This window comes from Mesoplodon mirus (assembly GCF_964341445.2).
Source record: "Mesoplodon mirus genome assembly, chromosome: 18".
NCBI lineage: Eukaryota > Metazoa > Chordata > Mammalia > Artiodactyla > Ziphiidae > Mesoplodon > Mesoplodon mirus.
Genome location: NC_138994.1, coordinates 3,300,053 through 3,323,827, shown reverse-complemented (window position 1 = coordinate 3,323,827; position 23,775 = coordinate 3,300,053). Strand labels below are relative to the sequence as shown.

Below are 23,775 nucleotides of genomic sequence, written 5' to 3'. Positions count from 1 at the left end.
GTCCTACACACTGCCTCCCTTCCCTTTCCCGTTCCCCTTCATTTTCCACACACTCCCCGGCCCCCACTTCTTCCCTAAGGCCCACCTGCTCTAGGCACTGAAAAAAGAACTGAGTCCCTGGAGTAACCCCTGGTGAGCCAAGCTAGAAATAGCTGTAGGCTCTGTGGCTTCTGGCTATTGAAGAGGGCTGACATATAATCACTAAGGCCAGTGCAGCTTCTACCTTCTGATTTAAGAAGGGCGCTGTTCCAGCTGTTACTCTGTGCCCTAACTCCAAGTATCCTGGCAAAAAATTCTCCAGGTAAGAGCACACACAGACCAAGTGGCCCACTCGGAACTCTGAAATTAAAACCAGCCTGACCAACAAGAAATCATAATGGCCGAATTTCACACCTGAAAGGCCTTTCCCTTGGGAAGTGTTACTTCCCTTTTTCAGGGGGTCCTAGGAGCAAGTACAGCATGATGCTTATTCTTTGCTACAAGCAACAATCCCAGTGTCACAGTAAAAAGAGGCTCCAGGAGTTCAGTGCAATCCTTTGCCAATACATGACTGCCCCCCACAGTCGTGGCAAATGGTTAGCCCCAGCCTATACCTGATCTTATCAGGGCCTTTGTACTTATAGGATCCCCTGCCTAGAATGCCTGCTTCCAAGATCCTCTCACGGTTAACTCCTTGATATTCAAATCTCAGCTGAAATGTCACGTCCTCACAGGAGCCTTCCCTGATCATTCAAACTTGAGTAGTATGCTACCATTAACCACTAAACTTCACCCAGTTTTATTTTCCTCATAACATGTACAGTCAACTGAAATTAACCTATTCACTTACATGTTGCTGTCTGTCTCTCCCTACAAGAACTGCAGCTCTGTGAGAACAGGGCCTTTGACTATCTTGCTCAGCACCCTCTTCCCAATTCACACTGGCTACTTTATAGATGTCTGCTGAATGAATAAACAAATGATGGGGAACTCACTAACTCCTATGGAAAACCATTCCATATTTGCATCTGTTAAAAAGCTTCTTCTAAAGTCGGACTGAAATCTGTTTAAAACTTATACTGTGGTCCTTCTCCTGCCCCCTGGAACCACACAGAGTAAGTTTAATCACTCTTCTTTAGGAAAATCCATCAAATACTTCTTTTGGCCACCAAGCCCCTCGTACCCTAAAACTTCTCTGGTCCATGATAATCAGTTATTCCCCACACGATGAAGTGTGGAGCCCCCCACCATCCTGAACCTTTCTCTGAATGTGCCTGTGTTCGTGGGGGCCCCTCCTAAGGCACAGCACCCACAGAAACGGTGCTCTAACTGAAGGGTCCCAATTACTCCTCAACAGCGCAGTTGCGTAGTTGGGCCCCCCTAGTTCCCCACCCTAATCAATGCAAAGCCACCAAGCAGAGAAACCCTCCTAGACATCAGAGCACTAAGATGTTTTAGGAGACGCTTCCAAGGGCACACAGCTCGCCGACACAGGCACACCTCGTTCAACTCGCTTCGCTTCACCGCACTTCACAGACTCTGCGTTTTTACAAATTGAAGGTTTGTGGCAATCCCACATCATCAGATGATGGTTAGCATTCTTTAGCTATAGAATATTTTTAAATTAAGTTATGTAGATTTTTTTAGACATAATGCTAGTGCACACTTAACAGACTACAGTATAGTATAGATAAAACTTTTATATGCTCTGGGAAACCAAAAAAGTCTTGTGACTTGCTCTATTGCGATATTTGCTCTCTTGCAGTGGTCTGGAAATGAACCCAAGGTATCTCCAAGGTATGCCTGTAACTGAAGACATGACAAATAAACTGTACATCCAGCCCACGATCCATTAAGTTAAAACTCCCGCAGCCTCCTGGAGATATCATTTCTTGATCTCTCTTCTTCATTCCTTCTCCCCTTGCTAAACCTGGCTCACATGCTCTCCCCCTCAGTAGCACAGGATCAGGGACCACCAGAGCCAAGAAGAGACACACAGCTGGGTTCACCTGAGCCACAAAAAAACCCATAGGACAAAAACACCAGTTGTCATTTTCTCCCATTATGAAGAGAACTGAGAGGGTGGGGAGAATTAAAGCCCACTTTTCCCTCTAAGGCTGTCACTCCTGTGGGTTATTCCCCTTAGTTTGTTTTGTATGGGGGATGGGAATGGGAACAGAGGAGGTTAGAAGAGAAGCAGAAGAATTCAGTGCTTAAAAAGGACACTCAGGGGTTTCCCTGGTGGCACAGTGGTTAAGAATCCTCCTACCAATGCAGGGGACACGGGTTCAAGCGCTGGTCTGGGAAGATCCCACATGACGTGGAGCAACTAAGCCCATGCACCACAACTACTGAGCCTGCGCTCTAGAGTCCATGAGCCACAACTACTGAGCCTGCATGCCGCAGCTACTGAAGCCCGCGTGCCTAGAGCCCGTGCTCCGCAACAAGAGAAACCACAACGAGAAGCCCGCACACCGCAACGAAGAGTAGCCCCCGCTCGCCGCAACTAGAGAAAGCCCGCACACAGCAACAAAGACCCAACGCAGCCAAAAATAAATAAATAAATAAATTAAATACATAAATAAATAAAAAGGACACTCGGGACTTCCCTGGTGGTCCTGTGGTTAAGAATCTACCTTCTAATGCAGGGGACGCGGGTTCGATCCCTGGTCGGGGAACTAAGATCCCACATGCTGCGGGGAAACTAAGCCTGTGCACTACAACTAGAGAGCTGGCGCGCTGCAATTAGAGAGAAGCCCAAGCGCCACAACGAAAGATCTCACGTGCCACAACTAAGACCTAACACAGCCAAATTAATTAATTAACTAATTAATTAATTAATTAATTTTTAAAGAAGGACACTCCTCAGTAAAAGGGGCTGGGGGTGGTCTCTGCATCCCAGCAGTAGATCACTAGAACGTGAGATCTTGCACGTAACCCACACCACCAAAATCACCAATTCTCTAGCAATTTTGCTTCTCACTCCCCTCTACCTTTCAATGTTCACAGTAGTGCAATTTAAGAAGACTTTTTTTTTTTTTTTTTTGGCTGAGCCCTAAGGCATGTGGGATCTTAGTTCCCTGACCAGAGATCGAACCCATGCCCACGGCACTGAAAGCGCGGAGTCCTAACCACTGGACCGCCAGGGAATTCCCAAGAAGACTAATTAGAATTCATATGTGCAAACCAGTATTCCAAGATATGTTATGGGAAAATAAATGAACACTCAGTGTAGCAATGGGAGAAGAGCCTCTTAGATAAATGAATTCCTTAGTTAATTCATTTATTCTTTTCAACAATTTACTTCTCAGTGGCCCAGATGGAATTCTAAATAGAAGAGCGAGCTGTCTTTTCCTCAGCCCCATATTCCAAGCCGTGGGACAGAGTGGAACTCTCAGTGAAGTGCATGCCTGCGACAATTAAGGGCATTTTGCGTTCCCTTTGATGAAGTTTTCTTCCCCTTTGTTTTCCTGCTTTATATGTCATTTGTGCGATATCAGGGCGATCAGCCAAAGTAGGAGAGAAGGCTGCACATTTAGCTGCACCTGTGTGTTTTCTTTATATATATTCAGGGATGAAAGCGGCTGGTGCTTGGCAAAGACTCTTTAAGCCTCTTGTGTCTATCTGCTCTTCTCCCAATTGGGGTATGTGCCCCCCTGGGACTCCATGATCAAATGTGGCGACTCTCTGGACAGATGCCTGGATCAGGGTATACGCGTGGGGTGAGAGGAAGGGGGGACGAAGCCCAGTGCATGATAACCGCCCAGGAGGAGACTAGGCTGGACAGTGAGGCAGAGGGGTGGCATACCCTTGGTGGTGACCAGCAGGGGGCCCCTCGCTACGTGGAGGGTTCCAACACCTCTTGCTTCTGTTTGGAAATGAGCTGCGCTTCCTTTAGAGACAGGTATACCTCTTCCTGAGGATCATAGTAGTAGAACTTTCGGATATAAGAGATCAGAGGCCTACGAATAACACAAGAGGGATACACACAAAATGTTATACATAGCTTATAAAAGAAAGACCGCCTTATAGTCAACCCTCCCTTCTTTTCAATCCCTGTATGGTTGAGACAACACCAAAGGCTCCTTGTTGCCCTGACAAAATTCCCACTTTCTCACTTATTGTAGTTCTGTCTCCCTCCCTCTTCCCACCTCCACTCTACCCTCCACAGAGTCTGCAGAAGGGAAGCCAACACACACACACCCCTTCCTCCTTCCCGGCTGTAACGTGACATTTCTAAGTTAGGTGCTAAGACACAGGAGAAGTGAGAGGACAACGCCTGTGAGTTGCCAGGCTCTGCCTGTACACTCAGCTTGCAGGCCTCACGAACACTGTAACTAACCCTCCATTCCTGCCCCACCTCTAAAGGCCCCCTTGTACTTAGGCAGTGGGAGATCCGGGATGTGATCTATCCGGACGAGCTGTCGGATTCGGAATCGGCAAAGGTGCTGGAGGGATTTGACATTGCTGAATCGGGACACTGGATAGAGCAGCTGGACTGGAGTTGGTGGCAGTCCTTCAAGAACGAAAACCGAGAGAAATATTCAGATGACGCTATACAGCTAACTATAATTTTCCTTATGAAGAGAATCCAGGGAAGGGAAATGGGGCTTCTTTACAGTTCATCTATGTGTTCTGTGCAAAAGCTCCCCTCCACAAAGGACCGCTGATTTCCATACCACCACTACCATATTTCATACTCAAGGGAATCTATGCTCCCCTGCTGCAGGCCTCCCCAGCTTCACTCTTAACAGCTAAGAGTCTTGCTCTTCAGAACAGCTCAATGAAAAATGCCGAGCTACAGACTTTGCTCGGAGCCAAGTGGCCAATCCCCGGCCCAAGGCTCTCAGTGAAGGGCAAGAATCAAAGGTATCCCTATTGGGAATGGGAGACACTTGTTTAGCATCTACAGTACCCTGAAGGTGAGGACTCAGAAAGGCTGCTCAGAGGGGTCCCCACCAAATTCCACCTGAGAGGCTGGTAAGCAGAAGGCAACAGCTAGATTCAAATTTTTTTTTTTTTTAAAGAAGATGTTGGGGGTAGGAGTTTATTAATTAATTAATTTATTTTTGCTGTGTTGGGTCTTCGTTTCTGTGCAAGGGCTTCCCCTAGTTGTGGCAAGTGGGGGCCACTCTTCATTGCGGTGCGCGGGCCTCTCACTATCGCGGCCTCTTGTTGCGGAGCACAGGCTCCAGACGCGCAGGCTCAGCAGTTGTGGCTCACGGGCCTAGTTGCTCCGCAGTATGTGGGATCTTCCCAGACCAGGGCTCGAACGCGTGTCCCCTCCATTGGCAGGCAGACTCTCGACACTGCGCCACCAGGGAAGCCCAGGATCAAATTTTTTAAGCCTGTCACTCCTGCCATTTACTTCAAGCCGGGACAGTCAGGTTTAGCTACCTCTTACTCCCCACCAACCCTCCACCCCCACCAACCACCCTCCTTGCTTCTGAAATTTTAGGTTGGGTACAGGAACAGAGAAAAAGAGGATGATGCTTTTAAAGGAAAAGCAACTACAGTTGCTTGGGCAAGCTGGAATTGGTACTACTCTGCACACAAGTGCCTGATGGCTAATGCCAGCCACGGCTGATGGGAGCCCCACACTCTTATGTGTCACCACAGTATCAGCAGACTCAGTGCTGGGAAATTCCAACCCCCTTAGGGGTCAACACCACAGAACGGAGACACCCAGAATGTCAGGGACACTGAAACAGCTTCAGGGGAACAAAGAATACCCTGGTTTCAATAAACAAAGGGGCTATGGAAAGTAAACAAGAAAAGTGCTCTCAGAAAGAATCTGAGTTGCAAAACCTTTGAAAGAATTCTTTTCTCAGCCATTGCCATATCAAAAGAAATTCTGTAGACAACTTGTTGGGAAATAAAATATCTAGTATTTTTGGAGTTTAATTTCAAACAGTTTTTAAATTTTGTTTGAACGCACGAGAAGCAAAAATTAAAGCTTGCAGGTTGCCTCCCAAAGCCCTTTCATGGTCGTTAACAACTGGCTTTCTAAAAAAAACTGAAATACATGTTATGCTAAACAAGTAAGCTTATCTTAAAATCATTTAACTCATTTAATCTTCAAAGCCGTATTCAGACAGATAGCACTATTATCCCCATTTTACAATGAAGAAACTGAGGCCTATTGAGCTTAGAGAATGTGCTCACAGCACAGAACCAACAAAGCTGGCCTTCCTTGAACACCTGCTCTGTCTGAGGAAGAGTTTAGCCCAGGGAACCTCCAAGGAGGGTCCTCCAGGAGTCTCCTCAGGGTGCCTGCCCCTGTGACTGTCTGACACGGGGGCTGTCCAGACAGTCACAGCTCCTTGATTCAGGACCAGCCTCTCTTAGTCCTTGACTTCTCACCCCCATCCCTTCAAATCTAAGGCTTATATTTTGAAGCACTGTAGCCCTCCTCCACCCACACACACCATTAAAAAAAAAAAAATTCACACATGGATTTTTCTCTTGACTATATTTAAACTCAAGTGGTTTTAAAATGATTGGGGTTCAAATTCCTCTTTGAATTTTACCCTTTCTCTCATGTTTTAAAAATAGTCTTTAGTAAATTAAACTATGACAAACAGAAAGCTTCCTGGGGGCTTGGTTGTAATATTGCTAAACTCAACATGACGTTTCAGAGATAAAAGTAATTTATGCACCTAATTATTTATTCCCAAAGGAGGACTAAAGGACTTGTGCTTAAAGAGGTCAGGATAATAAGTAGCATACAATTATCTGATTGTTTGCCTACTTGAATTTTAATGACCATATATACTTGCCTATTTAATTGTGTTACTTTTAGCCTTAAGTTCACAAATAGCAATTTGAAACCTGTTAATTCTCTGATATTCCCTGGTTTTGTCCGCAAACACAGCAAATGATTGAAGCTCTCACATCCAGAGCTTGTTAACAGATGAGGTCAGAAATGGAAATAAATCCAACATAAGACACCAGTGCAGCGAAAGTGAAAGACAAGGTAGAAGAGTGATCATCAAGAACTTTCCTCTGGTCCTCATGCCAGGGTCCTGGGCACAAATCCAGTTTCCAGCCCCTTGGCTATTTTCTCTTTCCCCAAAAAGGAGCAGGTTAGGAGTGACAAACTTCTTTCAGGTCTGAGCACCCAAACACCCAGGTCTTCCTCCCACAACAAACTGTTCCCTGAAGGCCAGAATTATCCAGCCCCAAACTTGTCAATAGGGTTGAATTGAGAAATCCTAGGATACAAGGAAGACATAGCCCTAAACAAGTAATCATGGCCTAAATGATGGTTACAAAAGAGGAAGCGACCAATTTCCTTAGAGTTATCCAATTCAAAGGGTGATTAAAAAAACAAAAAGTGTTTTCTCTTCAGGCACTTCACAGATGATGGAGATTCTCCCAACTAAGAAGGACACATTCACTTTGAGTTCTGGCTCTCAACAGCAACAGAAGTTTTGTGCTAATCCAATCACATTCTCTTTCTGAGATTGCTGCTTGGTGTTAGGGGTTTAGTTTACAACTGTGAAATGGACCAGACTGAGGTGTAATCAGCAACCTCAGATTTACCATGACCATGCTCCAACACTGCCATGAGAAGAGATAAGGGGCAAGCCAAGCTCAGGAGCCATCATTTTTACCAACGATTCCTCCCCCAGAGGCGAACCATTCCACTTATTAAATTCCTTCTGCTCCTTACTTGCCACCATCCAGAACTTTCCCATTAGTCCCAGCTTTAACATTCCCATGATCTCTGGCATCCTTTTACACCAGTCTGGATGTGCTGCGACTGCATCCAGCTCTAGATCTGAGCCAGAAAAACCTGACTTTGCATCCTGACTCTGCAACTCACTGCACATCAGTTTCTTAATCTCTATTTTATTTTATTTTATTTTTTTTATTTATTTTTTATTAGTTTCTGCTTTATGACAAAGTGAATCAGTTATACATATACATCTGTTCCCATATCCCTTCCCTCTTAATCTGTATTTTAAAAAAGAAAAAAAAAGAAAGGGAGACTGTAACATCCCTTCAAGGGATTTTCTAAGGGTTAAATGAAATACTACTAGCCCCCTGCAGGCATTCAGTTATCATCATCCCGAAGTCTAAACAAAAGGGCTCCTTTCAGAATGCACCGTGTTACAATCCCTGGTGCAGGCTGACAGAGCTCAACCTACATTCTAATCACTCTACCACTTCCTCACGGGAATCCTCCCCCCTAAGAGAGTCAGCCTCACAGAACGCCTAGACCTCTGCGATAAGCAAAGGAAGGCAGCAAACAATGGTAAAGGAGAACACTGGCCTTGCCTTCTTTGTCCCAATCCTTCAAAGAGAGGTCTAGGGGTAAATACTAATTCGCTTTGCCTTGTCAACTTGATTACAATTTTAAGTGCAAATGGATATCCTACCTGCAGCATGCCTCACAGGTCCTAGAAAGACAGTCTCCACGAATAAACACAATTCTGACTTCTTTATGTCCTCTCCACAGATCCCAGCAAACTCAACCTGCAATTGGCTTACTGCTATTTTTTTCCCAGAACAGAGGGTGGGAAATAAAGCACAAGATTTGGAGTTAGTTCGTCCTCAGTTTGAATCCTGGCTTCAGCACTGAGTAACCTTTAGAGTAAGTGGCTTTACTTTTTTTTCTTCTGAGAAAGTCTTTATTCCTCCTTTATTTTTAGAAGATAATTTCGCTTGATACAAAATTCTAAGAGAGTGGTTTTTTGTTTCAAAACGTTAAATATTTCAATCCACTCTTTTATTTCTTGCATGGTTTCTGAAAAGAAGTCTGATTTAATTCTAATCTTTTTTTTCTTAATAGATCTTTATTGGGGTATAATTGCTTCACAATACTGTGTTAGTTTCTGTTGTACACCAAAGTGAATCAGCCATATGCATACATATGTCCCCATATCCCCCTCCCTCTTGAGCCTCCCTCCATCCTCCCTATCCCACCCCTCTAGGCCATCATAAAGCACCAAGCTGATCTCCCTGCGCTACGCTGCTGCTTCCCACTAGCTACCTAACTTTACATTTGGTAGTGTATATATGTTGATGCCCCAGCTTCCCCCTCCCACCCCGTGTCCTCAAGTCCATTCTCTATGTCTATGTCTTTATTCCTGCCCTGCACCTAGGTTCATCAGTACCATTTTTTATTTTAGATTCCATATATATGTGTTAGCCTACAGTATTTGTTTTTCTCTTTCTGACTTACTTCACTCTGTATGACAGACTCTAGGTCCATCTACCTCACTACAATTTACTCAATTTTGTTTCTTTTTATGGCTGAGTAATATTCCATTGTACATGTGTGCCACATCTTCTTCATTCTTGGGCCTCACCCTTAAGTTTCCTCACTGACAAAATGAAAATAATCTGGTTTTTTTTTTTAGTAGACCAATCTATTAGCTAACTTTAGGGCTGTTGCAAGAAATTAGAGCTACTGAAATAAAGAACCTGACAAAGCACCTGGCACATGATAGGCACTCAATAAATAGTAGCAATCACTGCAGGCTCTGACTCTTAACACTGTTAAAAATCTTACTCAAAATTTCTGCAGGCAGGGCACATTTGTGGAATGAAACGTGCTATACCTGAGGAGTGCAAGATTCCATGAAGTCTCTCAATACTCTACAAGCAGATACATGCTCCAGACTTCAGAATCCTCTGAGAGGGTTTCCCTGGTTCACCCACAAACAGAGCTGATTACCCACCCTGTCCCTGTCAATCACTGTCATGTCTTGTATTGAATTTAACACGTGCTCTTGCCTTTATCTTCCTACCTGTCCCCTTTTTTAAGCTAAGAGCTCTCTGAGCGTAGAGAAGTGGCTTATTGTTGATACTGAGTTTAAAAAATAAATGTTTGTTTGTTAAATAAATACCCCCAAAGCCACAAACTCTAAAGATTGCTAAGCAGAGTCAGTTCCTGTAAGAAAGGATTCTAACATTTTCCTTTTAACGAAGTCAACTGCGTGAGACCCAACTGTCTTGACAGCACTGAGGCAAATACTAAATGAAGTGAGAATTAATACAGTTCACACCCTGTCGTGCCTTACTGAAACCACCAAGATTATAAAACACACTCCTGTAACCTGGTTCAATCCTGTTACTGATGTTCCGCTGGAGGCTTCCCTGTAACTTCTTTTTAGAGCAATTTCTTGGCACCCAGTTTGTTTAAGAATCTTAATTTGATTCAATGGCAAAGCATGAAGTTCTCATTTTAAGTTCTGTTTGTATCTTACAAATTTCTCAGTTAATGTGCTTGCCATTTTACTTTTTTCCAACACTATAAAAGCAGATTCCTGCAAACCATCCCTTCTCCCCACCCGTCAATAGAGACTATATAGCTACCTCCCTACTTGGGCAGAAAGACTACATAACCACACCAGCAAGGATGGGAACGGCCCAGTGCTCCCAAACGGAGACTAGTCTCTGTATTCGATACTGGTAGGGATACGGGACACAACAAAAAGTATCTACTCTTTGGACTTCCCTGGTGGCGCAATGGTTAAGAATCCCCCTGCCAATGCAGAGGACACAGGTTCGAGCCCTGGTCCGAGAAGATCCCACATGCCGTGGAGTAACTAAGCCCAAGAGCCACACTACTGAGCCTGTGCTCTACAGGCCTCAAGCCAGGACTACTGAGCCCGCATGCCACAACTACGGAAGCCCTTGCGCCTAGAGCCCATGCTCTGCAACAAGAGAAGCCACCGCAATGAGAAGCCTGCACACCACAACGAAGAGTAGCCCCTGCTCGCCGCAACTAGAGAAAGCCCGTGTGCAGCAACGAAGACCCAATGCAGCCATAAATAAATCAATAGGTAAATAAAGAGTATCTACTCTTTGACAGAAAGTTTCGTACAAATGGACAAAACCCAGAGCAGACTGCTATTAAATTCAGCCTCCTTGACACTCACCATTTCTAGTGAATACTCTTTTACTTTCCCTGTTCCCCAAGGAGATGACCTAAGAGCTCTCTGTTTCACATGTAAGTGTGAGATGCCTGGATCAGGGACAACGAGATACCTCTGCAAGTTAAATATTCACATGACTCCTGGACATCAGTGGTGGGATCAGTTTTTTCATTCATATGATCAAAGAAGCAAAGATTCCTTCTCAATATGTTGAGGGATCAAGTCCTTCTCAATACAAGGGCAGGAGATTAGCCACTGGGCTCTAGGAAGAGTGGTTGCTACAAGAGCCAGGAAGAAAAGCTTCAGGTAAAAATGCTTCAAGTGTTTTTGGTTTTCGTTTTTTTTTGTGGGGGGGGGGGTGCAGGGGAGGGGATAGAGATCCTACACTGGATCATACCCAAGTCAGTTAAATAATTAATGTAACTACAGCCTTACCTGGAACCCTGGATCTCAAGAAATAGAGAAATTTCCCATTCTTGGAGTGCATGATGGCTCTCTTAATGAACTCCACCACTGATTGACAGCGATCCTCAAACTTGGGATGACACCACAGGCTGAAGGTTCCTGCCATGGAAAGTTAAGGAGAGGTAAAAATGCAAAACTTACTTCGAAAAGGTTTGAGAGGCTTGCTTGAACATTTTAATGATTCTCACTTCCGGGAGGGTAGTTTTTAGTCAAGCTGAGTCAGACAAAGGTCCCTGTTCCTGCTTGTTCCACAACTAATGGAAAGATGTCGCCTTTAATAAGACATACATTAGGTCTTACAAGGTTTTTGTTAAACAATAATCAATTCGAGTCAGAAAAAGAGATATAAATAGATCTTGTTGGCTATCAACACAGATCTTTAAACCACAGACCATAAAGAAAAGACTGCTATAGCAAAAGCGAGTTTAAATGAAATACCCTCAAAAAGATCTAAGTCTTCAAGTATGCATGGAATAGTCCAGGAAAGACAAGAACAGCAGTTTTTGTGGGTCTCACTCATTCCTATGTGTGTTAGGCACAAAAATCAAATTCTAAGTCTTTTCTTCTGTAATTTCTAAAATCCCATGCTCCAACATGTTACAAAGATCCCACCCCAAACTTTAGAATCCCAAAGGCAAAAGGGAATCTGAACTCCCATGACTTAAAAAAAAAAAAAAAAAAAAAAACTCCAACAACTAAAGCACGAAATCCAAAGGAGTCACAAAAGGGAAACTAATCACTCAAGAGAACTATAGATTTGAGTCTCCCTAACTACTCTCACAGGATCACTTTAAAAGACGAAGACAAATGTTCCATTGCAAGCTGGCAACTGAAAGGCCCACAGGCTTCTATTAAAAATTCCACTTATTCAAGGAAGAAAAGTCCCTTTGAACAAAAAGTAACGGGAGAACCATTTGAAAACGCCCTCCCATTCCTGGCATCTCACCTATCAGGAACCTAGAAGTCAAGCATTTATTCATCATTTCCATGGCCTAGTCACTTATCATTTTAATAGGTTTATAAAAGCACTTCACTCTGAAATGCTTTGTTTTTTTTGTTTGTTTGATTTTTGTTTTCAGAAACAGCAGGAAAACAGGCAGCAGTCTACCCCACAGTTCTCTAATTCTCAGGTCTTTGGACTGAAGTTCCTTTCTCTTCATGCATCTCAAAAGCAGAGGTGGAGGGGCTTCCCAATGCAGGACACATGGGTTCGAGCCCTGGTCCAGGAAGATCCCACATGCCACAGAGCAACTAAGCCCGTGCACCGTAACTACTGAGCCTGCGCTCTAGAGCCCACGAGCCACAACTACTGAGCTCGTGTGCCACAACTACCGAAGCCTGTGCACCTAGAGACTGTGCTCCGCAACAAGAGAAGCCACCACAGTGAGAAGCCCATGCACCATAATGAAGAGTAGCCCCTGCTCGCTGCAACAAGAGAAACGCCCCGCACGCAGCAACGAAGACCCAATGCAGGCAAAAATAAATAAATAAGAAAGCAGAGATGGGGGCAGAGGAAACCATGGACAAAGCTATGCTGACCTAAACAGGTACTTCCTGTCTAACAAGAGAAGCAAACCAAATAAATCCCGCAGCACATGGCTGAGAGCAGGAGAGAGACAGTGGTGCCTGAGAAGAGCAGGAAAGAGCCCCTTACTTGAAATGCAATATCTAATATAGCTCATTTGAAGTTGATCACATGTGGGAAGAGTATGAGGGAATAGGGGGGCAAGTCCCTGAAACTCCCCAGAGTTCTCCACACTTTTTAAATTTGTAGCATATTACAAATTTTTGACAAAGGATGTATTAGCCAGCCCTACCACCAATGACCATCACAAGTTTGTGGCCCAAGTCAGATACAGAATGCCCATCCAGACTGCAGTGTTGAACAAGTCAGCTTCTCGACATCACTGGAATATTAAGCACAACCGGACCACAGAGGGGGAAGTACTGCCAGGAAGGAAGATAGACAGTCTAAAGTACGTTGATCCCACAAACTCTCGTAGAGTTCTGATGACTATTTCCTGTGAGACTACAAAGCTGACCAAAAGAAGACATAATTTTCACCACGCTGCCTGGCAAGAAGAGCTGATGTGACTGTCAGGCAAAGAAATTCAGAACAGAACAGTCACAGGATCAACAAATTCTCCCCTTTGTATATATGATTTAATAGTAAATATCTCTAGATGGTAAGTTTAATTATAAACCAAAGTTCGGAAGAATGTGTCTAATGGTCCTAGGTTATTTCTTCTACCAAGAGTTTTACTGGCTTTGTTCTGTTCTTCAGCAGTCTTCTTCAGACTCTCCAATTTAGTAGACAAGATGCTGAGAATACTTTTACACGGCATCCTTAGGCTCCTCCCAACCCCCACCAACATTTCTTCTAGTGATCGAAACCAGTGCCCATATCAGAATTCAACTGAGTCTACGAGATTTTCCTCCCCATTCACAGCTCCGTTTCTATGAATCCTTCCAATGAAAAAGTCAGATAGCAAAGGTAGGGAAAGGAAAAGGGGGAAGAAGGCTTCCTTCAAATGCCAGCACCTCTCACCTCTGTAGTGCTCCATTCTGGTGTGATGGGTGATACCCTGTGATCGGAAACTGAGGCTCAGGATATAACGAGGATCAGAGCTGTCTCGTACCAGGAAAGAACCATCGGGCTTGCCTTTCAGCTTCATCTCTGCATCTTCCCAATTCATCGGCCCCCAGTACCAACCACACTATCAAAGAAGAAGTAGTCAAGTAGTTAACAGAATAGAGAAATGTCAAAGTTTTCAGCACAATTTCTCTTACCGCAAGAACCCCGTTTCCAAAACGCCGCAACAGGTAAAAGCTGCTATAGGAGTGTCTCAACCATTAGCAATGAACACCAGGTTCATCACACTTTTAGGCCTCCGAAGTAACAGAAAAATAATTTTACAATTCCATTACCAAGGCCCTACAAGGAAGAGAAGAGCGAGCTGGGTTAACTATGTAAACGTTTCTCCATCACGTTCAGATTTTGTTTTTCAGACTCAGTTTTACAACATCTCTTATAGAATTAGTGATAGCAGGCATACTGTTTTGTCACCGTAAACACAGAGGCGGGGAAACCACTCTTCCTCTAAAAATAGTAACCGGGGCGCTGGTACAGAATTAGGAGGATGCAAGAGGAGGCACCGCCTACCTTCTCCAGCTCTCGAAGGCTGGCTGCAAAGCTGCTCGAGTCGGGCCGGTAGAGGGGACACTGGAGGGGTGGCGGGGGGTGGCTGTGCAGGGATTCGGCTGCTCGGAGGGGAGCGATCCGGGGAAACGCATCTGCAGGGCAAGAGAGTGGCGGTCCCTTGTCCACCCTCATCGTTCCCAACCTCAAGTAGACCCTCCCCCCAAAACAAAGAGGCTAACTGAAGAGGGGCAAGGCATTAGAAGATAAGCTGGAAAGGGTGGAAGCCAAAGCAGCGGGCAAGAGCTGGATGGGCTGAGACAAAAAGCTGTGTGGGCTCGTGTAAGCTGTGAAGGATGGGTGGGGGCGTTCAACCCCAGGAAAGGGGTAAGGAGCAGCTCACTAACCTGACTAAGGTGACTACTTCAGGGCCTTCACCAGCCTAGAGCGATTCCAACTTCTCCCACCTCGAGGTGAAGTGCCGGGAAAGCAGCCTTGGAAATAGTGACTCGCTTACTTGCCCGGGAAGAGCAATCATTTTGCCAGGCAAGTAGACTTTGCCAGGCGAGTAGAAAATAATTCATTTCATTCATTTTATTCCTTGGTACTGGAGGCTGGCAAAGCAGGTGTGGGCTACTGAATGCTTGGTACTTATTTACAAGGCCGCAGTAAATGCTAAAAGCTTAGAAAAACCACAGAACTTTGAAAACCAGCAACATATTAAACCTCCTCCCTCTACTGAAATTAAGGCAGTTTCCTAAATGATACCGACTCAAAGACTGCAAAACAGTTTCAGCAGCAAAGAGACAAAAATATCCAATAGTCTTTTATCTCTACCAAAAATCAGATTCACCTCCATAAAGAAAACGGGTTAGAAAAAACAGTTCTTGGCCTCATTTCCAAAGTGTTCTGGTCCAGCCAAGGAGATACAATTTAAGCTTTCTCATAAATTCTGTTATTTCCATAAATAAATTTCTCCCATCCTTCAGAAGTATATCACTTGGTACTCCCCACTCTTGCAAGTCCTGCGTCTAGGCTAAGCTAACCTGGGGCATGAGGTGGAGGAGGCGGAGGTAGGGGGAAAGACTGCAGGGAAGACCCCATCGGAGCCACAAGGACAGATGTAGGCAGCGTCCCACTGATATCATCTAGAAGAGAGAACAAAAGCAAGAGGTTCAGAAATATGGGCACGGAATGAGCAAGGTGAAGGCAGAGGAGAGGGAGAAGGATCATCAGGCTGCCCTCTGGGGCTAGATGGCCTGACCTTCACCCTGTCTTTTTGCACACAGGGCAACAATCATCTTAATCTGGTTTCCTTGGCTTGAAAGCAGGAAAGTAAGGATATCCCTAAAGCTGCCCACTAGCAGTAGATTCAGAGCAAGATAAATACCCTTTATAAACAAATAAAGGTCGAATCAATCTATGGACAGTAGATGTCATAGCATGCAGGTGAGAGACCCATTTGACCACGTCAGGAGAGGACAGGGGTGCTGAGAAAGGGACAAGAAATAACTGGGCCATCATGAGAAACCCAGGAGCTTGTTCGGCTCCTGGCAAGGAACAACAGGTCCATAGAGCTCACCCTCCCACTAGGGCAAGAAGACAGAGAGGGGAGGAAACTATACCTAGGAGGCTGAGGCTTCTTCTTGGAGGAGGAGGGGGAGTTGGAGGGTGTGGAGAGGTCAGGCCCCGCTGAGAGATGTCCACGTCCACAAGTGACACAGTTTCGCCTGAGGGATTCATGGAGCAAGCATGTTACAGGAGCACCTTGCCCAAAGCCGAGGCCAGGAAGCAAAGGGAAGCAGAGGGCAAGCAAGGGAGGCTAGAGAGGTCCATGGCTCTCAGAAAGCTCAGAATCTAATGCTCCTTGGCTGGAATCCCACCCCCCGCCCCCAAAAAAACCACCTGAGAAGTCAATGTTAAATTCCATCATTCCTTTACCCTGTTAAAGATCAAGGGATCTTTAAGACAAAAACACGGGATTGACAGTTGAAAAGCCAACTAATCCTGGCTCTGCCACTGAGGATACAGCCTTGGATAAGAGTCTTCTTTATTCAAATAGAACCCACACCACTTACTTTTTTACAGGTTTGTACACCAATTTTTGCCTCGGAGAGCAAGGCAAGCAGCTTGTTACAAGCCCAAATGGACATGGAAAGCAAGTGCCATTAAAATGTAAGAACTGTTAAGCTGAATGCAGATAACGGTCCCAATGTTAGCTCCAACTTCTTCCTAAATGGCTTTCCGCATCTAGATTTTCCAGGATATTCACTCATAAGAGAACCAACCATTTCAGATATCCATTAATTCCTAATAGTTGAGGCTGCAAAGGCCGAAAAGTGCATTTACAACCGTAATAATTAACTACTTCCTCGGTCAGCCAAAAGTCAGGCACATGGTTTCCTTACTTCCCAGCAGGTCACGCAGCTCTGTTCTCTGCCATATACACTCCTTCTTGCCCCCCAACCCCGTCTAACCTCTCTCCACTTGAATCACCAGAGAACGAAGGGTGTTTTATCAACAAAAGGTTGACAGCCAACAATAAGTTTGTTTTGGTAGGTCTGATCCACAAGTCTGAATTTGGGATTTCTGTAATTTGGCCCTTAGGGTGTTATTTTCAACACCTTTTTCTTATTTGGGAAGCTGAATTACCCCTCAGCTAGAATTTTAATGTTTCCCAGTTAAGAAAATGAGGTAACAAATATCTCTAAAAGGCCAGGAGCTGGGTGTTCAGAATCTAATACGGTTTGTTTTTTCGGTACGCGGGCCTCTCACTGCTGTGGCCTCTCCCGTTGCGGAGCACAGGCTCCAGACACGCAGGCTCAGCGGCCATGGCTCACAGGCCTAGCCGCTCCGCGGCATGTGGGATCCTCCCGGACCGGGGCACGAACCCGTGTCCCCTGCATCGGCAGGCAGACTCTCAACCACTGCGCCACCAGGGAAGCCCTAATGTGGTTTTTTTAACAAAGGTCTTGAACACTAATTAAGATAAGCAGAAGAGCTCTTCCAAAAGTCATCAGTGGAAGTTCTAGGAACTCATCACACAGCTTAATGACTGAGGGCCTAGCTGCCCAGAGCAATGCAATGAGCCCGGGTTTCCTGAAGGGTCAGAGAGGTCTAGATTGTAGGCACTTAAAGGATGTAACTCAGGAGAGCTAAGCCTCTTTGAAATAAGAAAGTGGAACCTGAAACTACAAATGTGGGTTTCATTACTTTAAAAGGGAAACAACTACTAACTAGAAAGACATTCTGCTACAGGATAAGATCCTTTAATTCTTTGCTTGGGATAAGAACAGAGGGGATATGAACAGAGGACCTCCTTCTCCACCTGTGCCTACTGCAGGCACCAACTCACCTGTCCTGACAGCTCACAGCAGTCTACCCAGTGATGGGGGGGGGGGGGGTTCCACTAGCCGGCTTAACATTTTCCTGGAAATGTCCAGTCCCAGATCATAATTCTTGCAATCATCTTTTTTGAGGGACACAGTATCCCAAAGAGTTTGAAATTGGGATTCGGTTTAAAGGCTTCTCAGCCATGCCCAGTGAAGAGCGCTCAGTTTCTGAGATTTGGGGCTGTGTGCTCCAGACTTCCTTTTCTACAGCTCATTCAAGCAGGAGCTTCACACCTCACTCACATAACAAAAGGTCTCCCTCTCAGAAGAAGCTCCCCTTTAAAGCAGAAGGCAAAAGGATATTTGACCGCTTTCCTACTTTAGCAACCGTGTTCCCTGCTGCAAGAGGAGAGACTTAAATTAGATCCAGTGAAGAACTCTTTAACAGCTGCAAGAACAGCTAGACCCTAAAATGGGTAAGACAAGAGTTCATGTGATCCCCTTTGCCCAAAGTCTTTAAAAATAGACCAGATCGTCATGGATCATGTTTATTAGATAATCCATGAACTCCCCTGGAAGCAGGGACAGGAAGTGTACGACTTTTGGGGAGTCCTTTATGCGCTATGAGCCTATAAATTTGTAATTTCTACTTTTAATTTATATGTGATGACCCTGAACTAAAGCCTGCGTAACTGCCAGGGCCACCTAATTACCAGCAAGCAGTCTCTACCTCAAACTATAAAGCATCCAAAGTCAAGAATACGTTTCACACCGTAAAAATAGCCTCACCCCAAACCCAGCAGGCACGAAATGAAGAAACTAACTGCAGACATGCTTGAAGCTCCCTCTGAGATGCATCTGCAAGTGTTTCCTGACTCATCTCGGAACACTCGTGCTTTCAGATGTCAGAAGCAAAAGAAAGAGATCACCCTTACCTGTGAACAGGGGGCTGAAGGAGACTGGAGAAAAGGCACTTTGAGTTCTTGTCAACCTGGGTTTCCTGAGGGGTGAGAAGCACACAGAGAATGAGGTGCGGAATGAACACACATGCATTTAAATCACTGCAACAACAATCACAAACAATCACGGCCACACTCAATTCAGATGCACCAGAAAACAAAGCGAACCCTAGTCGTCGTCAGCCGCACTTTTGTAATCAAGCCTAAAATTTAAAGGGGGAGAATCAAACAGTTAAGGCAATTCCTAAATAGATTCGGTTACAGGATTCAGCAGCCTACAAAGCAATAAGAAATCTCTTTGGAGCTTTCCATACCCATCACATTAAAAGATTAAAACACCTTGAGTGGTAATTAGTAAGTCCATTTCTAGAGGAAGCAAGTCGGACACAGAGTTGATTTTCACATGGGAGCCAAGAAAAAGGTTCTTGACCTGAACAGGTGCCACCTCAGAGCACCAGCTTTCCCTCTGGGCCTGCTCCTAGGAGTAGGAGGTCCCAAAATGAACCAGGCAAGATTTTTGGACTTGAGAACAGCACTATAGGATACACATGCAATCTTCAACCAGTACGAACTCTGATTTTTGCAAAATGCCTCCAAGCCATAGGTCAAAGCCAAAGGGGAGCCTCTTCAAGTTAGGAGCTCTGCCTGGCACCCAAAGAAGAGGACCTCTTCCCCTTTTAGAGCTGCCAGTCACAGCACTCCCCCCAGGACTGCTCCTGCTACTGCTCCCAAACCAGCGGGAAAACCCAGATCCCCTGTGAAGACACACTAAAGGTAACTTCACTTTGCACCAGTTTCAACTGGCTTTTGGGCGAGAAATGAAAGAAATCCAAAAGACTCTGACAAAGACTTTCTGGCTAGAAATGTGCTGAGCTCAAATAACTCGCCTCAGAATGATTGAATTGACTTAAAAGGGAAAGAAGTTGAGGAGGTGATGAAAATATGCTATACCTAGACTGTGGCAGAGGTTATGATTTTGACATTTGCCAAAATTAACAGAACTGAGCAACTTTAAAAAGGTGCATTTTAGGTGGTATACAAATGATATGTCAAAAAATCAGGCTTAAAAAAAAAATTCTACCACCAAATTAAATGCTTGACTCCACACCTTGCAGCTGGCTCACTTTCCAAAATTACTCTCACCCAAAGGTTGAAATAAAACGTCAACTTCACCAACAGACAGGGCAGAAGCAAAGAAAATGCAAAATGAAATCCTATTTTAAAATATCGACTTTGGAAGATCTTTATTCATTTACGTTTTAACAGAGAGGTCTGCACTTCTCAGAACTCACTTCAAACAGAATTTCAAAACCGTACTGTGAAGACCTTACTCAGAAATAGCCAAGACGCCGGAACCCCTCTCCTGACCTATCTCACACGCCCTCTGCAGCCGCCTCCATGCTGAGACCTGAGAAGTCTAATGACGGTGCCCACCGTCAACGCCCCGCCCACAGCACACACAGGAGAGGTGGCTACATCAGAACAAGACACAAGCACACACAGTCAGTCCCTCTGTTTATAAAAGTTGCTCATGGCCGTCTGCAGCTTAGTTGCAACACTCCAGAGGGCTGGAATGGAAAGTTAATTCCACTGGACATTCACTTGAAGACTGAAGAGCTTTCAGGCTGATTTTTATTCAGTCACTTGTGGATACAACATGAAACTCAGCAAGCAGAAACCTAAAGCACCGGCCTTTCGAAGGGTTCACACCTCAGCCATTTGGCGGTTTGCCTCTTTTCAAAGGAAGCTGTGTGGCTCTGCCATCTGCCCACACTGGGGACGAGCCTCCTCAGTGCCAAGCACTGAAGAACAGCAGTACCCAAACGCACACATCCTGGGGAGGCCTTCTCACTCCAGTTCATCTCCTCCCCGCCCCTGGCATTCTGAAGAAAATCATAGTTTCTAGGATCTAGAAAAAGAAATACATATGACTCTAAACCCAGGCAGAGCCCTTTGAGAGCCCTAGGATGGCCTTTTTCTGGCAAATAAGGAAGGTTAAAGAAGTAGACGTCTAAGAGGCTGAAAGGCTGATAATAAATATGAGTGCTTCCTTCTCTCTTTGGGGAGATGTTGTCTAACTGAAAATCCAGAACAGTTTCTGTCTCAAGGATCCTGAGAGCATTCTAATGGCAGTCATTCATGAAAAGACCAACCTAGACAACTGTAAAAAACAAAGCAAGGGAATGATGAACATAAAATTGAGGATGGTGGTTGGTTACACGGGGGAGGGGGGATGTAATCAGGAAGTAACACACAGGGGTCTTCAGAGGTACTGATAACATTCTATTTTTTAAGCTTAGTGACGGTTACCTAGGCACACATTTCATTATTATTATTGTACATACACTTGATACATCTCTTCTTGTATATATGAAACATTTAAAATGATAACCATTCTAGGCGGGATGTGCTGTTTTTTGGAGAGCAACATGAATGACCCGGCTCCAGATAACATTTCTAACTAACCCTTCTATACTACATTCCCGTATTATTCTATTCCTCCCCAGACCACCTTGACAAGCTTTAGGGTACAAAGTTAAGCCACTGTAGCTCTGCCGGTGGGCCACTTGCATCTTAGCAGCAGAAAGACCTGACGGGCGATGCGGGGTAGGGCTTGGTGGGCCATGCCGCAGATGGCAGAACAAGACAGGGGCAGCAGAAGACCTCAGGCAAAGGCCTCCTCTGAGGCAAGTAGCCCTTTGTGTCAGCTATGCACTGCCTGCACTGCAGGCAGCAGAGACAGGACGTCTCTGTCCATTTCCACTCTGCAAACTACCGACTGTGTATGGCAACGGACCTGTGGGATAAAAGGAGATCATTACACTAGACAGGCTGACAACACACTGATATAACCACTGGCCAGTTTTCAAACTCCTTGAAGCCTAAAATAGAAACAATGAAATAGTAATGCTTTCCCTCTCTTGTCCATAAAGCCCCTCTACGGTGTCCTAAGACACCGTAAGGACATGTGTAAACATGTCCTTTTCTAACTTCTAAAGCAGGATGTCCAAATATTAGGTTTTGCGGCCACCATTTACCTTTGCCCCTGCTAAAGCACACAGTGCCAAGTCCGCCAGCCTCTGCCGTTTCCAACACGTCATAAGCCAGTGTCTGCTCATGAGCTATAGGCACAAAAACTACGTGTTCGTGTTTAGTTCCAATACACAGACATCTGTGCAACCAGGTCAGATCTGAAACTCCACCATAAACCAACTAAAGAACCGATGGAGGGAACTTCCAGAGAAGAGCCCAGAGGTGTAGCCTGAGGTCTAAAACCTTAGGAGTGATGTCAGTGGGCAAAATGTTAAGAAGTAAAAGACACAAGACTCAAATGGACAGAGATTTCTGAAGCCAGGCTGCTCATTGCAAAAGAGAGCTTGTCAACCACAACCACTTCATGGAAAAATAGTTAAAAAGATCAACAGAATATGGACCCAAAACCCAAACATAAAGTCCGACCCTCCTTGGGACTTCCCTGGTGGCACAGTGGTTAAGAATCTGCCTGCCAATTCAGGGGACACGGGTTCGAGCCCTGGTCCTGGGAGGATCCCACGTGCTGCCAACTAAGCCCGTGTGCCACAACTACTGAGCCTGCGCACTGAGCTCTGAGAAGCCCGCACACCGCAACAAAGAGTGCCCACTCTCCACAACTAGAGAAAGCCTGCACGCAGCCACGAAGACCCAATGCAGCCAATAAATAAATAATTTTAAAAATAAAAACACTTGGAGTTAAAAAAAAAAAATCAGACCCTCCTCACCACACCATAAAATCATTTTGCTCTCAGCATGTCATGCTCTTTCTCAAAAAGACCCCTTAGACCTGAAGACCCAAGAAAACAGAGAAAAGGGTTTCTCATGTCTGCCAGGTCCGTCCACGACAGCAGGGCCCCAAACTGATGCCAAGGGAGCCTGCCTCTTTCCAGAATTGAATCTTTTTTTCCCAGATAGGAAACCACTACAGAACTGTTCTCCATGTTTCCACCTCACAACTATGAAGAGTGCCAGTAATATCCTCAACCGGTAAGTAGGAAAAAAACAACCCCTGAGAAATGAACAAGGTACCCATTTCCAACCAAGGATGTATTATGTGATGATTCAAAAAAGTAGGATCAAATGCTATTTCTCACCAAACACAAAGGAAGACAATCAGCTAAACATATGTGAAACAGACAAGGGAACTTCACTGGTTTTCCTGAAATAGCAATCGTCTATAACACTGAAGCCCACGGGCATCAAGCCCAGCTCTCTGAATTCCAACATATGTGTGTTACAAGGCCTAGCCCAGTTCTCCAGAACAGAAACCTGATTAGCTGCTGGGCCCATTTCTTCCTTCACTTCAAAAGAGTTCTCTAAGTTAACTCATACTAGACCTAAGACTCTGTATATCCAGGAAGGTCAACTCAGCAGACTCTAAAGCATCTGAAAGGAACTAAAGTTTGCTTAATGTTAAAATATGTAAATCGTTAAGCCTTATTAATGACTGGGGGGGGGACTTCCCTGGAGGTCCAGTGGTTAAGACTCAGCACTTCGGGCTTCCCTGGTGGTGCAGTGGTTAAGAATCCACCTGCCAATACAGGGGACATGGGCTCGAGCCCTGGTCTGGAAAGATCCCACATGCCGTGGAGCAACTGAGCCCGTGCGCCACAACTACTGAGCCTGTGATCTAGAGCCCGTGAGCCACAACTACTGAACCTGTGCGCCACAACTACTAAAGCCCGCACGCCTAGAGCCCATGCTCTGCAACAAGAGAAGCCACCGCAATGAGAAGCCCGTGCACCGCGACGAAGAGCAGCCCCTGCTCGCCGCAACTAGAGAAAGCCCATGTGCAGCAATGAAGACCCAACGCAGCCAAAAAAAAAAAAAAAAGAATCCTCCTGCCAATGCAGGGGACACAGGTTCGAGCCCTGGTCCAGGAAGATCCCACATGCCGCAGAGCAACTAAGCTCATGTGCCACAACTACTGAGCCTGCGTTCTAGAGCCCGTGAGCCACAATTACTGAGCCCGCGTGCCG

General features: G+C 45.2%; 1 protein-coding gene across 4 annotated transcripts in view; it reads right to left on the bottom strand.

The window, feature by feature from the left end:
• The window catches only part of SOCS7 (suppressor of cytokine signaling 7), a 33,756-nt gene that overhangs the window by 5,963 nt on the left and 4,018 nt on the right, over window positions 1-23,775 (bottom strand). The window contains exons 2-9 of one of the 4 annotated variants that reach the window (XM_082603239.1): window positions 18,740-18,804; window positions 16,098-16,202; window positions 15,519-15,620; window positions 14,497-14,627; window positions 13,882-14,050; window positions 11,304-11,432; window positions 4,360-4,495; window positions 3,788-3,941 (exon numbers count right to left, since the gene is read on the bottom strand). In XM_082603239.1, coding sequence (XP_082459365.1) covers window positions 3,818-3,941; window positions 4,360-4,495; window positions 11,304-11,432; window positions 13,882-14,050; window positions 14,497-14,627; window positions 15,519-15,620; window positions 16,098-16,202; window positions 18,740-18,804 — 961 coding nt within the window. In that variant the 3' untranslated portion in view covers window positions 3,788-3,817. Of the gene's footprint in view, window positions 1-3,787; window positions 3,942-4,359; window positions 4,496-11,303; window positions 11,433-11,525; window positions 11,606-13,881; window positions 14,051-14,496; window positions 14,628-15,518; window positions 15,621-16,097; window positions 16,203-18,739; window positions 18,805-23,775 lie in introns of those variants that run through there. The other 3 variants (XM_082603240.1, XM_082603241.1, XM_082603242.1) reach the window with 3 other exon arrangements.